Here is a 16282-nt window from a genome sequence, read left to right as displayed (position 1 = left end):
TCAACGATTCAATGAATAAAATAATGATTACCAGTTGCAAAAAAACAAAAAAAACGCTTGCAATGGATAGATATTCATGAGATATTAATGTGATAAGAAACTATAATTTTAATCTCTTTAGTAATAGTTGTATATGATATATTTATTCAGTGTTATATATTTGGACAATAATATCAAATAGGAACAACATTATTTATTTCAATTTTGATCTTGCGGAAATTTTATTGGTGGATAAATCATTCCCAATTCAAAGATTGATAGATAGGGGATAGTATTAACGATATTTGTGATGATAACCCAAAACTAGTCAACTTCCAGCAACTTTGAAAAAAAAATGTTTCTGCTTATGCTTATCACATCAGATCCATATGGTTAGATCATCATTATAAATTGACTATGAATCTCGGGTATTCTAGTATATAATGAATAAGAAGATACCCTATTAACTACAGTACTAGGAAATGCAAATATGCTTTCAAATTAGGTACCATCACAACACCCGGAAGATATAAAAATATGGAAAAATAATTGAATCTATTCAGTCATCAAGCTGCTGAATATCTCATATGCAACCTGTTTATGATCAATGAGATGAGCTGAAAATTTTTATATATTTATCTCGAATATTCAAAGTTCCGCTGATACTGGAAAGAAAATTGAACATTATATTAGCATTGAATTATGACAAGAAAAAGAATGAATGTCCGATTGGTAGTCTTACTTTTGTCAATGTCAATTTTTAATACAAGAGCGCAAAACCCAACCAATCGTGGTGTCAAACGAATTGAACTTCTCAGCATGTGCTTGCCTATATACAGGTATAGAATGTTGTTTCAATCCAATATTCAGTAAGTAGTCGCACCATGATACACTTCAATTTATCATTAACAACTCAATGTGACATTAAGTATAAAGGTGGGATTTTTATTAAAAAACAGATTTCTTATCCATTCATAGCAAAAAGGATCCCAAATTATATAAAAATAAATGGGATTCTGAATTGTTCTAATGCGTGGCTATTATTTGAAAAGAAGATTAGTTAGATTCAAAATACAGCAGATAACATGCAAGTGTCACAAGAAGAATATTCAGGCCCAAAAGGTCTAAAAAAATCATTTTTCTGTATAATCAGATTCTTCATAAAGTAATTTTATTCAACATCTGAAAAATATTTCCAGTCCTTCTTGTGGATATTACGTAATGTTTTAGAGAATGGGATGTGGGATAATATTTCAACATTTGGAGTGGTCCACAGTGCACAGTTTGGTAAGGAAGCACTAGTTTAAATAATCAAATTACATTAAGGTAATTCACAATTATGACTCTACCAAGTTAGAAGAAAAATCCTATTACTCAACTATAATTTGAATAATTGTAATTGCATTTTTATTACCATAATCATGATATTTCATATGCGTAAAGTAATATTGATATTCATATTGGAAAAATAAATATTTTTGCCGACAAGAACAAAAACATTCCAAGTGATGAATACAACCAGAAGGGTCATTGAGAATTACCTGGAAGCGTCCAAATAAAGCAATATTGCAGTTGTTTTATTGTTAAAAAATGCATCATAGCCCTACAACAGAAAAGGCAGGCAGTCAGGAATATTCTGCAACAATCAGATTTCCAGGTAATAATACAAACTTTTTCAGTGGAAGATGTAGAGATGAAAACATATCGACTTGGTTTTATTCACATGAGCCAAAATGCAAATTCGAAGAATATTATTGTTTGATGTATGCAACAAGTTTAACGATTTGCAATCAAAGCATTATAGGGAGAAAGATGCAACAAGAAAGCAACACAGTTCAGTTTCAGTTTCAATGAACTATAGTATAAAACCCTAATCAAGGTTCAAACTTATGTAGCAACCTCAAAGATGACAAAGACCCTCAGTTAAACAAAATGATTTACAAGCCTGTTCTTTGGAAAATGGAAATTCAATGAAATTTCCTGAGTAAAAGATTGTCAACTATCCAGTGAGCAACAATTCCAAGCAGTATTTTTTAAAAGATCGCTTCTGGACCGGCAGATGGAATGTCAATGGAGTGTTATTCCCTTTTTTGGGCTATTATTCATTATTTATATTACCGTATGTTATTCAGGGTGGTCCAAGGTTGCGAGGTCTAAGGACAGCAAAAACTTTTGGGAAGTCTCGCAGGCCGCAGTCTGAAAAAACCCAAAAGTAATCAAAACATCGCGAGTTTACTCACTTTAAATATATTTAAGAATGAGAGTTCAGCATTCTAATCAGTTTTTCAAGATAACTATATAAAGCCTTTATTTATTTTGAAACTGCTTCCTGAGAAATATTGTGGTATTTTTGGTCTCTTTTCTCGTGTTTGGTTTTGTAATGTCGCCTAAAATTATCGTATATTCATTCATGACGGTTATTACTAAAAAGCACACCAGCCACTGTGGTTTGCCGTTGGTGTGGGTAAGGAAATACATTTCCCCTCAGTTTGCTTCGGACACACTTTTTCTACACTCTTTGTATGATGAATTGTTATATTTGAAAAATTTCATTACTTGTAGTGTGAGCATGCATAGTGCTGTCGTCAAAAAACAACCAAGTCCGTCTAAGTTGGAACCTCGAATTCATATAAAAAAATGGATCGCGTGGCGCAAAGTGACAGACATCAATCCGGACATCGGGATTAGGAAAAGAACTATTCCCAGTTGGAATAAATCTAAATTGTTCTGCTAATAAATACAATATCTGCCAATGGTTTGGTACTGTAAATTGTTCTGCAAGCCGCTTGCGGCCCGCGGCCCACAGTTTGACCATCCTGTGTTATATTGTTTATATATGCACCCCAAATACTTGTGAACCACAAACTTCAAGTTATTATATTATGAGATGTCTGACATGTAAGATGCAAACAAGGATTGACATTAACCGAAACTTGAAACCAGTGAGCTGCTCATTCCAGTTCACTACCTTACCCATTTCACATGTGACCTCCAAATGAGATTCTGATAGGGTTAGATATATTTAGTTACTATGTTTCAGAGGAAATGATGGCTTTTCAGTTAGACATATCCTTTTCAATTTACATCCCAATCAAAGCAATAGCCAAGCAGCCACTACTAAGTTTAAAAGCTCCTTCTCAATCTCTCAAGTTTCAATATCAAAACAGTTTGCGCTAAATGAGCTATATACCTGTGCCCACAGATTTTTTAGGAAAATATAATATGTAAAAATCGAAAATAAATAAAATTTTATACTTTATCAATAACCTATATTAACTATAAAAAGATACCAACTCACGGGTTTACTCTCAGGAAGCTTGCAACATCAAGATAATTCGGCAGTGTAGCAGAGAGTCCGACAATTCTGATCATGCTCTGTTGAGTTTCAACCTGTTTCAAAGTTAGAATAACAAAAAAATAATGAAAAAAGAGTGAGAGCCAACGCAGGCTATGGAAAATTGTGACTTGTGAGAAATTCTCAGTATGCATTGCTTCTTCCCTTTGTTCAAATAATTTAGCCTGCTTATCATAAATATCTTTCAAATAAAAGCTATAAATTTAATGAGTGTTGAAACAGTGGTTCCCAACTGATGGTCTGCACAATCTCTTCACCAATACCCGAAAATTTTGTTGTTTTGTTATTTTTTGCCAGCGTAACCGCTTGATTACTGAAAAGTTTATTTAGCCATTTCTCATCCATTATTAATTTGGGTGTTTGACAAGCATTGTATTGGTTGCCCGGCGGTGTATTGGATGGGATTATTCACACTTTTCAGTTCCAAATCTATCGCGAAATCCTTTTTGTTGATCCTTGTAAGTTATAAATTCCAAGGATCTACAAATACATGCTTTAGTCCACATGAGTCTGAAAGAGCAATTTCTGCGACATTCTGCTCATCATTTGATGTTACCAGTCCGCTGGGGAAAAAAATTTGAGGACCTCTGTTCCAAAACATGACAATTAATCAGTAACAATGATGTCAAACACTAGATTAGTTCTAATTTGGCACAGACAAACATTCCAAAAGCAAATCCTATATGATTTTCATGGTATTTTTAGAGTTATCCAATATCACAATAATACACCAGATGAAACCAATCTTCCAAGGATTTCTACCTGTCGTAATGTCCTGGCAACCAATGTTTCAAGCACAGGTCCACGTTCATCATGCAGTAGATGAACTTCATCAATGATGAGAAGACGAACAAGTTGAGCAAGTGCTGTGTCACCAACTGCTTTACGAGTCACCACATCCCACTTCTCGGGTGTTGTTATGAGCATCTGATTTGATTTTCATTAAAAAACGGTATAGTAACTGGACCATGATGCAATATATTATAAATACTGAGAAATATTGAATAAATGCATCAAAAAAATATTTCATCACGAAGATTTGAAAGAGTGACAGAAATTGTCACCACAAAAAAAACTGAAAAATACAGGTTCTTGAAACGAGAAATAATGTAGAAAAAGGGGATAATACTGTATTTCCCGGCTATTAAGTCACTTTTCTAACCTCTTTTTTTAATGCTGAAAATAGGCTTCGTCTCATTTGCCAGGTAGACTTATTAGCTGGGAAATACGGTAAGTTGCTGGGTTGTCTTCGTTTTCAGGAAACTTGCCAACAAAAATCATGAACAAACAGTCAGATTGAAAAAGCATTACACAATCAAAAATGATGCTTGAGACACATAAACTTTGCTAGTTGTTTAGTCTGGTAATTCATCATAATTCAAATTTAAAATATTCGCAGTTGGTTTATGATTGTAGGTAGTAAGTAAGTGGAAATGAAAATATTTATTTCAGAACATGTTGCATTGATCTGAACATTTATTGTGTATGAAAGTGTATGAAACTTATGACATATGAAATTTAGCTAAGGATGTACCAATTAATAATCATGGAAAAAGAATGATGGATATTGAAAAAGGAAAATTACACAAAATAAAGGTTACCTGAGTATCAATAATTTCACTTTTTGTCAGCTGCATATCACCAGTCAACTCTCGAACTTTGACACCAAGTGATTCCAACCGACCTCCAAAGTTTCTTGTCATTTCAGCAGCGAGAGCTTTCATTGGAGCAACGTACACAATCTAGAATATATATTCAATATTTTATTAAATATTTTGCATAAATTAATTAACAAATGGTTGCAGTATTTGTGGAACAACGAAACTAATTTATGGGTAATTAATTAAATAATTAATTGATAATAGTTTCAGTTCATTCCTAATTCAGTAGCTTCATGTCCAAATAACTGTTTATCCAGAACTTCTAATAACTTTTAGCTTTTATCCAGGACATGGTTTACGAAAACCATGTGTGTGTAGACAGTGATGGAATTCAAACAGGTATTCTTCTGCATTAAACTCACTAACAACAGGTCCCTCATTAACCATGCTGTTCATGACAATACAAGAAAGTAACATAAGACATAACAAACCCTAATTTTGTACCTATAACTGTACGTAGGTACAAAATTATTCATAAACTCATATTTTAACTTTGTGATGAAGAATATGTAAAGTAGCTATTTATTCTATTCAAGTCCATGCACCTGAAAACAAATAACTAGCTAACTAATCCCATACCCGACATGGACTGGTAACCAGACGAGAGTTCGTGGTTCACCATATGATTAAGACATCTTATCGGCATTCCTCGGGATAAATATGTATCATATCTTACTAGGACTTACCTTGAACTTGTCTTTCTGAATCACTCCTTCGACAATGTTTCTTTTAATTTCTCGAATCACAGTGAGCATCGCTACATTTGTTTTCCCAGCACCAGTAGGAGCACAAATAAGTAGGTTTTCATTTGTTTTAAATGCAGATTCGTAAACACATGATTGCACTCTGTTCAATTGCTTCATACCACTGAATGCTAGCTGAGACACCTAAATTAATTAATCAAAAATTAATAATCAAAATTATACTTTTCTGTTCAAATTTTTTTTACAAAAAAATCACAAATAATGACTACCGGTACATCATGATTGCGTGAAATTAAATTAGGTACTTCATATCAATTTGGAATATCCGATACCATACATGCCATACCAATTGATGATATCATTATGTTGGGAAATACAGAAAACCGTCCCAGAAATTCGAAGTTGCAGGTTAGAAAATCGGATAGTTTTAATTACATTGGTTGTGCTTCATATATCCTTAACAAATTTCTACCTTAACCAACCAAGTCATTACCTCATCAAGATCCTTAATTTTAACCAGAGGTTGATCAAATCTTAAATTAGATGATTTAACTGGAATTCGAATTTCCTCATAAACTTTTGTTGATTTTGTTTCAAATCCTTCAGGTAGAGTCATCTGCGAACAAAAAAATTGATTCTGTAAATGTTAATTTTCAGGGCATCATTGTTTCACACAATCAAGCTTGATTCCAGAGTATAAATCACACTATTTCTGCTGTCAGGACATGTCAAAAATGTCCACCAGGAAAAAGCACCTCCGAAAGAAGTCTCACAGAGACCGTTACACCCAGTAAAGTACACAGCACGGGTAATCATTTCCAAACATGGCATAATTGGTATAGAAAATTGTAGAGAAATGGATCAAAATAACCCAGGGTACCAGCATGACGAGGCAACCCCCCCCCCCCCCCCCCCCCTCATCAAACCACACCCTTAACTGGCTGAGAGAGCGATTTCAGAAAAGGCTGAGTTAACAGTGTTTTAGCTAGCAGTGACGTTGCGTTGCAGTAAAATGTGTATCAGAACAATCTTCAAACAGAAGACTGCGAATGCCTCAACAATCGGAAAAAGAGAAGCAAATGAATGCGAGTGATTGACAATTTTACACAGCAGATGCAAGTATGTTTCAAATTCCGAGAAGAGCATTTGAAGAATATTCTACGGACAACATACCTTTTGTGCCTTTGGGTACAATCATAAACAAACAGAGGTTCAAGTTTAGAAAAAATTGAATAATTTACTACATTTCCATGGAGGTAAAAAGGAAATTTATAGGTTCCATTTTTTCAGAGGGTCATCCTGTTTATAGGGAACTCAAAATCACATAATTTAAGACTTTATATATTAAAGTGAGAAAATTATGGGTATGAAATAAGATGCTTGAAGATTTGCATAAGAAAATGCAACTTTTCACGAAAGGACTGTAAATATATACAAACAATCAAGTTAAGTAACAAAAGATCAAACTAAAATCTGAACTGAAATGCTTTTGATTAGATTGATAACTTGACTAGATGAGAATGAAATACAACTTGCTTTATTTATTGAAAGTCTTGCATGGAACCCGTAGATTTTACAAAAATTATATCAGGTTTGTGACAAAGGCACTGAGATATAATCAAAACACAACATCATGAAAAACAGTAATTTGATCTTATCAACTTTTTCAAGGCCAACATTCTCTGACCTGTACAGGGCCTTGTTCTGAGTCAAAGTGTGAACACATGATTGGAGAAAGAGTTGAAATAAATATTTAGTGGTAGAGAAGAATAGTGTTAAACTGTCACTGGGCATTCGTAGTGCATCAAATTTTAAAAAAATACAGGGTGACTAAAACAAAACAGAACCCAAAAAAGTAACCAACACCTGGATTTTGTTGTGTATAATTGGTTACACCCGTAGTGTTAGTGCCATGTGAGGGTTAGGCTACAATTTTATTCCAATTTTCCTTATTTTAGTTCTACTACGAGTTTGGGGACTGTCTGTTTTAGCCAAGTGATTATACCCCCTGCCCATAGGTTCCAGTCCCTTTACACAACTTGATGTGAAGTTGGCGAACAAAATTAGTTACCTATATATTGGTACACACACTTCTGGAGCACCTATAATTGTACCCAAAGTTTCAGCAATCTAGGATGCTTTGCACGAAAGTTGTGATTTCTCTAGAATAAGTTCCAAAAGACCTGTTTGTATGGGGTAAACATGTATGAACACTAACAGATCTGTATGAGAGCACAACCGTAAACTTGGATATAACCACACCTTCTTTCCACCAGCTAATGCTGCGCTATGTTTTGCACTGAGTTGTGAATCATAAACATGAGGATATCTTTCTATATTTCCAATGCTTTTGCCTCTCTGAGAAAACAATGGAGCAGATGCAGCTTGTAGTAAAGCCATAGCCCTGGCAAAAAGAAGAAAATTGTTCCATGGCTACCAGCAATAGAAAATTTATCTTAACTGTCACAAACATACCTTTGTTCCCTCAGTAAATCAGGATTCATTATTTCTGAATCTCCTCCATCATCATTTCCATTTTTCATTCCTTTCTTAGCAAATCTTTTCTCTTCTCGCCTGAATGCTTTTGATACTTGTTTTTCTTGATCAGTCTAAAAATATTATAGAAATTAAAACTGGAAATTTTCAAAATTTTCCAGGTAAATCCATGAAATATTACATTGAAAAAAAATTCCATGTAATGAGAAAAAAATTACCTGAACTGTGACCTGACATCCATATGTTGGCCGAGAATCAATAGATTTGAAACGAGATCCTAGAAGAAAAAAACAAATATTTAAGGTAATAACAAACGCAACGATTCAAAAGTAACCTTAACATCTTTTCTTGGCATTGGAACTTTAAAGTTTACCTCCATATTCTTCAATTTTGATAACGAATAACAAATTACGAATTATCCCTTTTGTTCAAGAAATATCTAATCATGTGACTGAGCCTCATGTTATGCCCCATCACGCATAGCCGCAAATGAGGGTCAAAATTACCAGATTCTAATATTTCTCTTCTCTTTTGATCCTTGAGTAAATCCTGTCTATGCTCCAATAATTCTTGAATCAAATCAAATCTGTCAAATCCAAGTAAATCGAACAGCTGAAAAGAATAGCAATTGTTAGAAAATCAGACGAAGATACTCTATTTATCATTGTCATCAAACTTTTCAATGTACGAGTATTTACTATTTGAACTAAGCAAGATAAACTTTTAAAAGGATAGATCAATTTGGTGTTGTCTTTATGATTCAGTTATAAACAAAAAGTATTTTTCGTAAATATAAAATAAATCCAGTAAATCATTAATATAACAATAATTCCATAAAGTTTCTTAAAGGTGAGCATAGTTCAGTTTGCAAAAAATATAAATTTTGGCGATGGGGAAAACGTTAAGAAACAAATGCCTTAAAATAAAATCCCATATCACCGTGAGAGGGAAGTACCCAAAACTGACCTCATTTTGCAGATGATCATTGGATGATGAAGATTGAAGTAAAGACATTATATTTGGTAAAAAGTGATCAGAGTGAAAATATCTGAAAAGTTATCACATAGATATTATTAAAGAAAAGGCCAACGAAAATATAAATAATTGTCTTTTTTTGCAAACAGTTGCAGTTCCTTTTTAAAAATAATAAATCAAATTTTAGAAGACCAAAAGCTTTTATCAGAAGGTTTGCAGCAGTACTTACAGCAAATTTTAAATGCTTAAAAACGTTTGCTTGATGTTAACCTAATGGGAAATATTTCGATCCAAGTCCGGGGTCAATCAGAAGTATGATTTCAGCTCTGACTTCTGACACCAAGTTACCGTAGATAAAATTTAGCCTAAAATTAAAAAATAACAAACTTTTGCCCTAGGCGACATTAGCATTAGCAAGTCTTGTAATATTGGTCTCGTGAGTAGCAATACCTAATAATACTATTCACTCACTTCCGTAAATTTTTCTCTAGCCATGGAACATCAAATGAAGAAGATATTTTATTTGAACTTGATGACTTTTCAGTAGCCTTAACTTGTGATATAGTTAGTTGTCTAAATGAATCAGTTAGTTTATCATTATTGTCGTTTTGAGCTTCATCATCAGAATCCATCTCTGTACTTTGCAACAATGATGGTAAATCATTTGAAAACTAAAACAAGAGAGCAATTATTATCAATTATATGAACCCACTGGTCAAATATCTAAACAAATGAGTTGAAGTAGAACAGCAAAATTTTGAGTGCGGCATTGAGCACGTATTGAACAAAATAAAAAAAAGATTAGCATTTTGTTTTCAAATATATAGGAATTCGTTCGTAAAATGATGTTATTGTCTTCACCATAGACAAACTAGTTAGTAAATAACCTAGTATTATTGCTCATTTACTTCAGAAAATGTTTGTGTTCAGTGAACGATTGTTCAGATTGTTCATAGAAAATATTAAGCTGAACTCCTATAGAATGACTATTATAGATCAATAGCTATTCGAACAGCTTTTGGTCAAGTTGGTCATCCTCCATTTATATGATATGATAATGATATATTTACATCACCATTCAACCAATCAAATAGAGATACTAATTGTAATTTTGAGCAATAATGGAAATCAGGAAATGTAAGAGCCTTCCTTCCTATGATATCACAATATCAACCACATAAACAGATCAAAATTATTTAATGGTGAAAAAAACTAAATTCAAAATCGATTATGAAAAATTTGTTAGGCACCTTAATTTTAGTTCCGAATGTTGTTGCTGTTCGAATTTCATCCACTTGTGATTTGATTTTGTTGAAAACACTTGGTCCAACAAAACTTTTAATTTTTTTTACAGTCTCATGAAAATCTCTTATATCATTATTGGTTGCTGTAGGTAAAGTTTTCCTGTAACGCACAATAAAGAAGCTTGTTTTATTAAAGCAAATAACTCCAATGAAAAGATTGCTAACTTAATTGCAGCTTTGTTCCATTAGCTCCATTAGCATATATCTATAATATCAAATATACAACTTTTTGAAGGTCTTCTACACTGACTAAAATTTTTTTGTAATATTTCACTTTTTGAGAATATTTCCCAAAGTGGGGTCACAAGAACTCACTCAGAAATTAAAGAGATTAACCCCTGAGTGGGGTTATGTAGCTATGGAGGACCACCGAAATATCAAGAGCCACTGACCCTACAAAGAATTACAGTGTGGTAATATGAGTGATAATGATTGATAACGGCTATATTGAGATACCGTGGTATAAGAATGTAAAAATAAGAAAATGTAAATCAGTATCAAAGTTTGATAATAATATAAAAGAAATTAGTGAAACTAAGATTGTTTCATGTCACTATCATTAATATCTTGCCTATATAAAACATTGTTAAATATTTTGTCAGTTACCTGCTAGATGTTCTGAAGGGTTTGGTACTTATAATATTAATTTGGGGTTTTGTCCACCGTTCTGAATAATCTTCACTAATACTACGTTGTAGCAAATAAACAGGTTATCATCATATAGATTCAAGAAAGCTTTATTGATGTATCATTTATCCTTATCCCTGATTAATAAAGCAGGTTTCAGTCTACAGGGTGGGCCAAAAAAATTACCATTTTTCACATTCTGACAATTAAAAACTGGTAACACTGTGCGTGTTATTTTTTTTAGTACTGGTTGTTTACTGTGTATTCGGAATAAAAATTATAAAAGCATCTACGATTACTAAAGATTGTGATTTGGTGCAATAGCTATTTAATTAAACTGTGCTGTGCCCTCAGGTGATGAGTAATAAGCTGATACCAAACAATATTCAAACTTGAGATCTGTAGCCTCCAATACAAATTGATACTAATTTGCAACAACAGGCAATCATACATGAAATAATAATGACAACAAGCCTAATAGTATTTCCGGCATATTCAAAATTTAAATTCAATTTTTTCAATCAACCAATTTACCTGATTTTATTGATATGCTTCGATTCAACTTGTTCCAGCGTCATGGTTGTAAGAAATATTTCAGCAGCAAAAGTTTCTTTCATCTCTATACTTTCATCTTCACCAACTAAAATTACAATAAATAATACATACAATAAAAGTAGGCTAATAGATAATTTGATAATTTTTTTTAATTACAGACAATAAAAATGTAATTTAAAAGCGGTTGCATGAAAAAATATTATTTTATTTAGTGAGAAAAAAAAAGACCATTTCATTAAGAACTAGAGCTGCGTGCAGCTTTAACAGGCTTCCCGCGTAAAAAAAAATCTGCATTTTATTGCTAGCTGAGAACTTCTGCACATTTGAGGTGAATTTCAAGTTTGTAGGACCAATATGAAAAAATAATAATAACAAATAAATAATAATAATAATAATAAAACACAGGAATACAATAGGTTCCCTGCTGACAAGCAGCGGGAAGCCTAATAAGTATATGTTATCTAACAAGTGCATACATATCCATATTGATTCCCAACAGATATTTGAATTATTAAGAAAACCAGTAATCAGAATTTAGAAAATAATGTAATCTTATACTCCACTGAGTAATTTAATCTATGAAATAAATCATTAATTCCTATTCTTGTGGTATTTGCAGTATTTGTGTCTAAATATCGCATACTTTTCTATCATTATAAAATTTACAAATTAGTATTAATTAACTAGAATTCAATGTCAATATTTGAATATACATATACAGAATAGTTAATAAAATTTTCATACCCATTTCCCCAGCTTGACTTATTAATTCGAGTACATATGACCGTAATTGTTTCGAAGAATGCCTTTGTTTGCATCCCGTCCATAATATTGTAACCAACTCCTGCCATGTCAAATCAGAAGGAGAAGAATGTCTTCTTGCCTGAAATAGCAATAACAGAATGAAGTACCTGTAATTTACTTTTAAAAAATGCAAAATTCTATCTTCAGATTTTATGCCACAAGCGCATATTTTTCAGATATACGATTACGCTGTTTTATCGGCTTTCATCTCCACGAAATAATTATGAAATCCCTTTCTTTCCTGAACTAATTAAATAAAAAAAAATTAAAAATTTCTGACCTTTGTTTGGTCAAATACTTCTGAAATATCCTGCGAAACATTTCCAAACTCTCTTAGAGCAGTAGTTAATCGGGGATCTTCTCTCCACGCTGTCGCCATTGTCTATTTTGGTATCATAAATTCCACTCACTGACAGGAGCGTATACAGATGCAATCTACCCCCAAACAACCGCAATCAATCGGCTGATACAGTGATCGAAGACGGCACTTTCCGATTTTTCCTGTTTCGGTGTTTGTTGACATCCTGCAACACGGACACCAATGGAATATTAGTACAACCTTTGACCTCGAATTGAATCGAATATGTTGCGTACACATGTTGCAATAACATAATAATATAGGGGAGTTTTTATAACTTTTTATTATAATAAATCACTGTTTCCAATTTTTTTAAATATTATACGATACATATCACACGATTTAAAGAAAGAATGAATGTTATCAGTTTTCTGTCGATTACGTCACAGGAATTAAGTCAGGTGTGACCAATAAATCCAGCGGTCCATCTCTTTACCTTCTCGTCGTGTGGGTATGTAGCCGTTTTCACATAGCTTGTATCATGTGTAATCCTTTTTATTCTCGTGATCGTATATGTGATTGTTTTGAAATTCAAATAGTTATAATGTAGTAGATTTAATATTCAGTGTATCAACGTATGGAATTATTTGTCTGAGGCTTGACAGGTGAGGTGAAAATGGACAAGCTGATTTCTTGTTCGAATGGGTGTATGAATGAGGCATCGCATCATTATCAGCTTGCTTTTTTGTAAAAACTTTCATTCTTCGAATTTCAGTGAGTCACCATGGCGCCTCGTAAGCAGCGCGAAACGAAAACAGAGGAGGTTGTTAACCTTGGACCACAAGTTGCAGAAGGAGAAAATGTCTTCGGTGTGGCTCACATCTATGCTTCATTCAATGACACTTTCGTGCATGTCACGGATTTGTCTGGAAAGTATGTTGGTTATTTTCAATCCTCAATGAATCTGACTATTAGCCTATCACATTGTTAAGAGCATTAATAATGAAACTTGCATTTTCAGAGAAACGATTGTACGAATTACTGGAGGAATGAAAGTAAAAGCTGATCGTGATGAAGCTTCTCCGTATGCTGCTATGTTGGCGGCACAAGATGTGGCTGCAAGGTAAATTTTGAATTGATGCTCAGTTCAGTAGTCTTATAAAGAGTCCTGAATTAGGCTGTGCATGGTTTGGATTTTGTCCACGATGCATTTTCATCTTACTGTCTTAGTAAATTCAGCTTCACCATTTACTGTCATTAACCTAATTAGGATGAAAGAGGCATACCATTAACATCATTACTGAATCCAACACCAGGAGTATTTTATACAAAATTTGCTCCAAAACCGCCTAGTTCAATGGTTACAGCATGGATTGTCTTTGCAGTCTCATTCTTTTTAAATTAATTATTATTTCTATATTTCCAGTAATGTCAATGTCATGTCACGACCCATGTACTAATTTCAGTGGTATCCCTGCAGCAGGAAGATATTCAGAGCCCTGAAATGTTGACTTGGCGCATTGGTCTTTTGAAATGGTGTGCTAGGAGAGTTGTATAATCCTAACCCTGGGATGTGGCAAATTTCTTAAAAAGTTGGTGTGAGTTTCAGGCGGTGGTGTAAAGAGTTGTCTGGTTAGCTTTGCTAGATTGTATTTTATAAAGTGAAGTTCAATGCAAGCGAGTTTAGGCAGCTCTGCATCTATTACTTCTATGTTGCTGTCGCATAAATTCTCACATTCTGTGGGACCATGCTGCACTCTTCCCTTTTGCACTGTTCTGTGTGACAAAAGTGTGTTCTCAGCAGCAATATTAATATGCTAGTATTCAGTTGGGCAAATCATGCCTGTATCTGATTATTATCATACAATTTACATCAACATTATTAGTGCTTTGCAGCCCAATTTTGTTTGAATTTCATTTCACATTTCCTATGCAAAGCACCAGATCGAATGTTGGATTAGGTTTCTATGTAAGAGGTTGAGAAACTATGTATATGAAAGTTTACTTTTATGGACATTACTGATTCTCTCAATTTTTCCAGATGTAAAGAACTTGGAATAACTGCCCTTCACATAAAATTACGAGCTACTGGAGGAACAAAGACTAAGACTCCAGGACCTGGTGCTCAAAGTGCATTGAGGGCTTTGGCTCGTGCCGGAATGAAAATTGGCAGAATAGGTAATTTTTTTGCTTTTTCTTTCACAGATAGATTGATGTAGAAGTTGGTATTCTGATACTTTACTGTGATGTATTGTATGACTTATTTAGCATTCAATTGTTGTGATTCAGATTCATTGCCTTGGTTCGTTTACTCGAATTGGATTTTTTCCTTTGTCTCTTATCGAAGCCATGTTTAACTTATAATGTTCTTCTTGGTCAAAATGAGACAAATAAAAATTCTTGCCTGACGGTCGCTGGCTTGTTGAAATCTGTTCATGATCAGCATTACTAAAGGGAGAGACAATTTTATACAAAAATAAATATCATTTGTGCATATCACACTATTATAGTATTGGCGCTGTGGCGCATCGTGCTGAACGTTTGGAATACGCTCACCACCGCACTTCCGATTACCCTGCGTGGCTCGCAGGTTCAAATCCTATGCGGGGTAAATTATGTGCCAGAGGATTGCTTGACTCCTTGCCACTGGCTAACTGATCCCCGAGATGGACTGGTAACCAAACAAGAGGCCGTGGTTCGCCATACAATTGAGCGGTATCATCAGTTCTTCTCCCCCAGGGTTAAATATGTAAATCCTTTCCTGTTACACCAAATTTTCTTTTTGCAGAGGATGTCACCCCTATTCCATCAGACAGCACAAGGCGAAAGGGTGGACGTAGAGGAAGACGTTTGTAATTTTTGCCTTCTCTGCTTAAATTCAAAGATATAAAAACGAACATGCTTTGTTGTTTGGTTTAGTAAATTAGTATTTATGACGGGTACTTGTAGTAGTAAGGTGGAGAGAAATAGAAATGGCTATAACCAAATACTGGACTATTCTAGGTGCGTCCTAAAATATGTATTTTCCAATATGGAATTCCGATTACACTTTCTAAAATCAGGCGCATAAATATTATTCGCTCAATAAAATCCAGTGAAAAAGGAATTGCTTAATGATATATATCATCGTAGTAAAGCAGATAAGTAGACGGTTGCACGTGTAACAGGATTGAAATTTTGAAGCCTTCTGGGTGAGGATTAGCAACACCACTGTGTTAAAAGCTGATGAATTGTAGCTTTCATCAAGGAAGGCATGAGCACAGTGAAATATTTTGAATAGTTGATTTCCAACGGGTGTTGGGTGAAGGGCATTGAGTGTCAAGTTGTTGTTCTTCAATTTTTTTCTTTTCCAATGGACTTGTTTATGATGTAACAAAACTTGAACTTGGGTATAAATGGTGGCGCACTTTTTTGACGAGTGATATTCCGACATAGCAGCTTGATCCCCGATTTTAACAGCATCTGGCCTATTAACGACTTTCTGGAATTTTGTTTGTCAGAAGTGCAAATTTTTCCAGCGATGA

The 16282-nt window shown here is 33.8% G+C and overlaps 2 protein-coding genes and 1 non-coding gene across 3 annotated transcripts in view; 2 read left to right on the top strand and 1 right to left on the bottom strand.

The window, feature by feature from the left end:
- LOC120346919 (activating signal cointegrator 1 complex subunit 3-like) overlaps positions 1–13009 on the bottom strand; it is a 57956-nt gene extending 44947 nt beyond the window's left edge. Inside the window, exons 1-15 of the mRNA XM_039416711.2 lie at positions 12741–13009; positions 12401–12539; positions 11636–11741; positions 10421–10574; positions 9642–9841; positions 9162–9243; positions 8702–8807; positions 8414–8472; positions 8175–8308; positions 7962–8103; positions 6193–6315; positions 5682–5882; positions 4936–5076; positions 4097–4261; positions 3278–3369 (exon numbers count right to left, since the gene is read on the bottom strand). Of these exons, the coding sequence (XP_039272645.2) occupies positions 3278–3369; positions 4097–4261; positions 4936–5076; positions 5682–5882; positions 6193–6315; positions 7962–8103; positions 8175–8308; positions 8414–8472; positions 8702–8807; positions 9162–9243; positions 9642–9841; positions 10421–10574; positions 11636–11741; positions 12401–12539; positions 12741–12839 (1943 nt within the window). The 5' untranslated portion in view covers positions 12840–13009. The remainder of the gene's footprint in view (positions 1–3277; positions 3370–4096; positions 4262–4935; positions 5077–5681; positions 5883–6192; positions 6316–7961; positions 8104–8174; positions 8309–8413; positions 8473–8701; positions 8808–9161; positions 9244–9641; positions 9842–10420; positions 10575–11635; positions 11742–12400; positions 12540–12740) is intronic.
- Positions 13010–13533: 524 nt separating this feature from the next.
- Positions 13534–15659, top strand: LOC120346925 (small ribosomal subunit protein uS11). The gene is made up of 4 exons (XM_039416718.2): positions 13534–13691; positions 13780–13881; positions 14800–14936; positions 15547–15659. The coding sequence occupies exons 1-4, from the start codon at positions 13543–13545 to the stop codon at positions 15612–15614; spliced, it is 456 nt and encodes a 151-aa protein (XP_039272652.1). The 5' UTR covers positions 13534–13542; the 3' UTR covers positions 15615–15659.
- Positions 15089–15224, top strand: LOC120348217 (small nucleolar RNA SNORA16B/SNORA16A family). Its single transcript, XR_005570194.2, has one exon. It is a non-coding gene; the product is annotated as a small nucleolar RNA SNORA16B/SNORA16A family (small nucleolar RNA).
- Positions 15660–16282: the final 623 nt, after the last annotated feature.

Source organism: Styela clava, chromosome 11 (assembly GCF_964204865.1).
Source record: "Styela clava chromosome 11, kaStyClav1.hap1.2, whole genome shotgun sequence".
In the NCBI taxonomy this organism is placed as follows: domain Eukaryota; kingdom Metazoa; phylum Chordata; class Ascidiacea; order Stolidobranchia; family Styelidae; genus Styela; species Styela clava.
This window is presented reverse-complemented; position numbering and strand designations above follow the sequence as displayed.

Coding starts and splice junctions, on each gene's coding strand:
- LOC120346925 (XM_039416718.2), top strand. CDS start 13,543: ATGGCGCCTCGTAAGCAGCGCGAAACGAAAACAGAGGAGGTTGTTAAC. Junction 13,692..13,779: donor GTCACGGATTTGTCTGGAAA/GTATGTTGGTTA, acceptor TTGCATTTTCAG/AGAAACGATTGTACGAATTA. Junction 14,937..15,546: donor AATGAAAATTGGCAGAATAG/GTAATTTTTTTG, acceptor TTCTTTTTGCAG/AGGATGTCACCCCTATTCCA.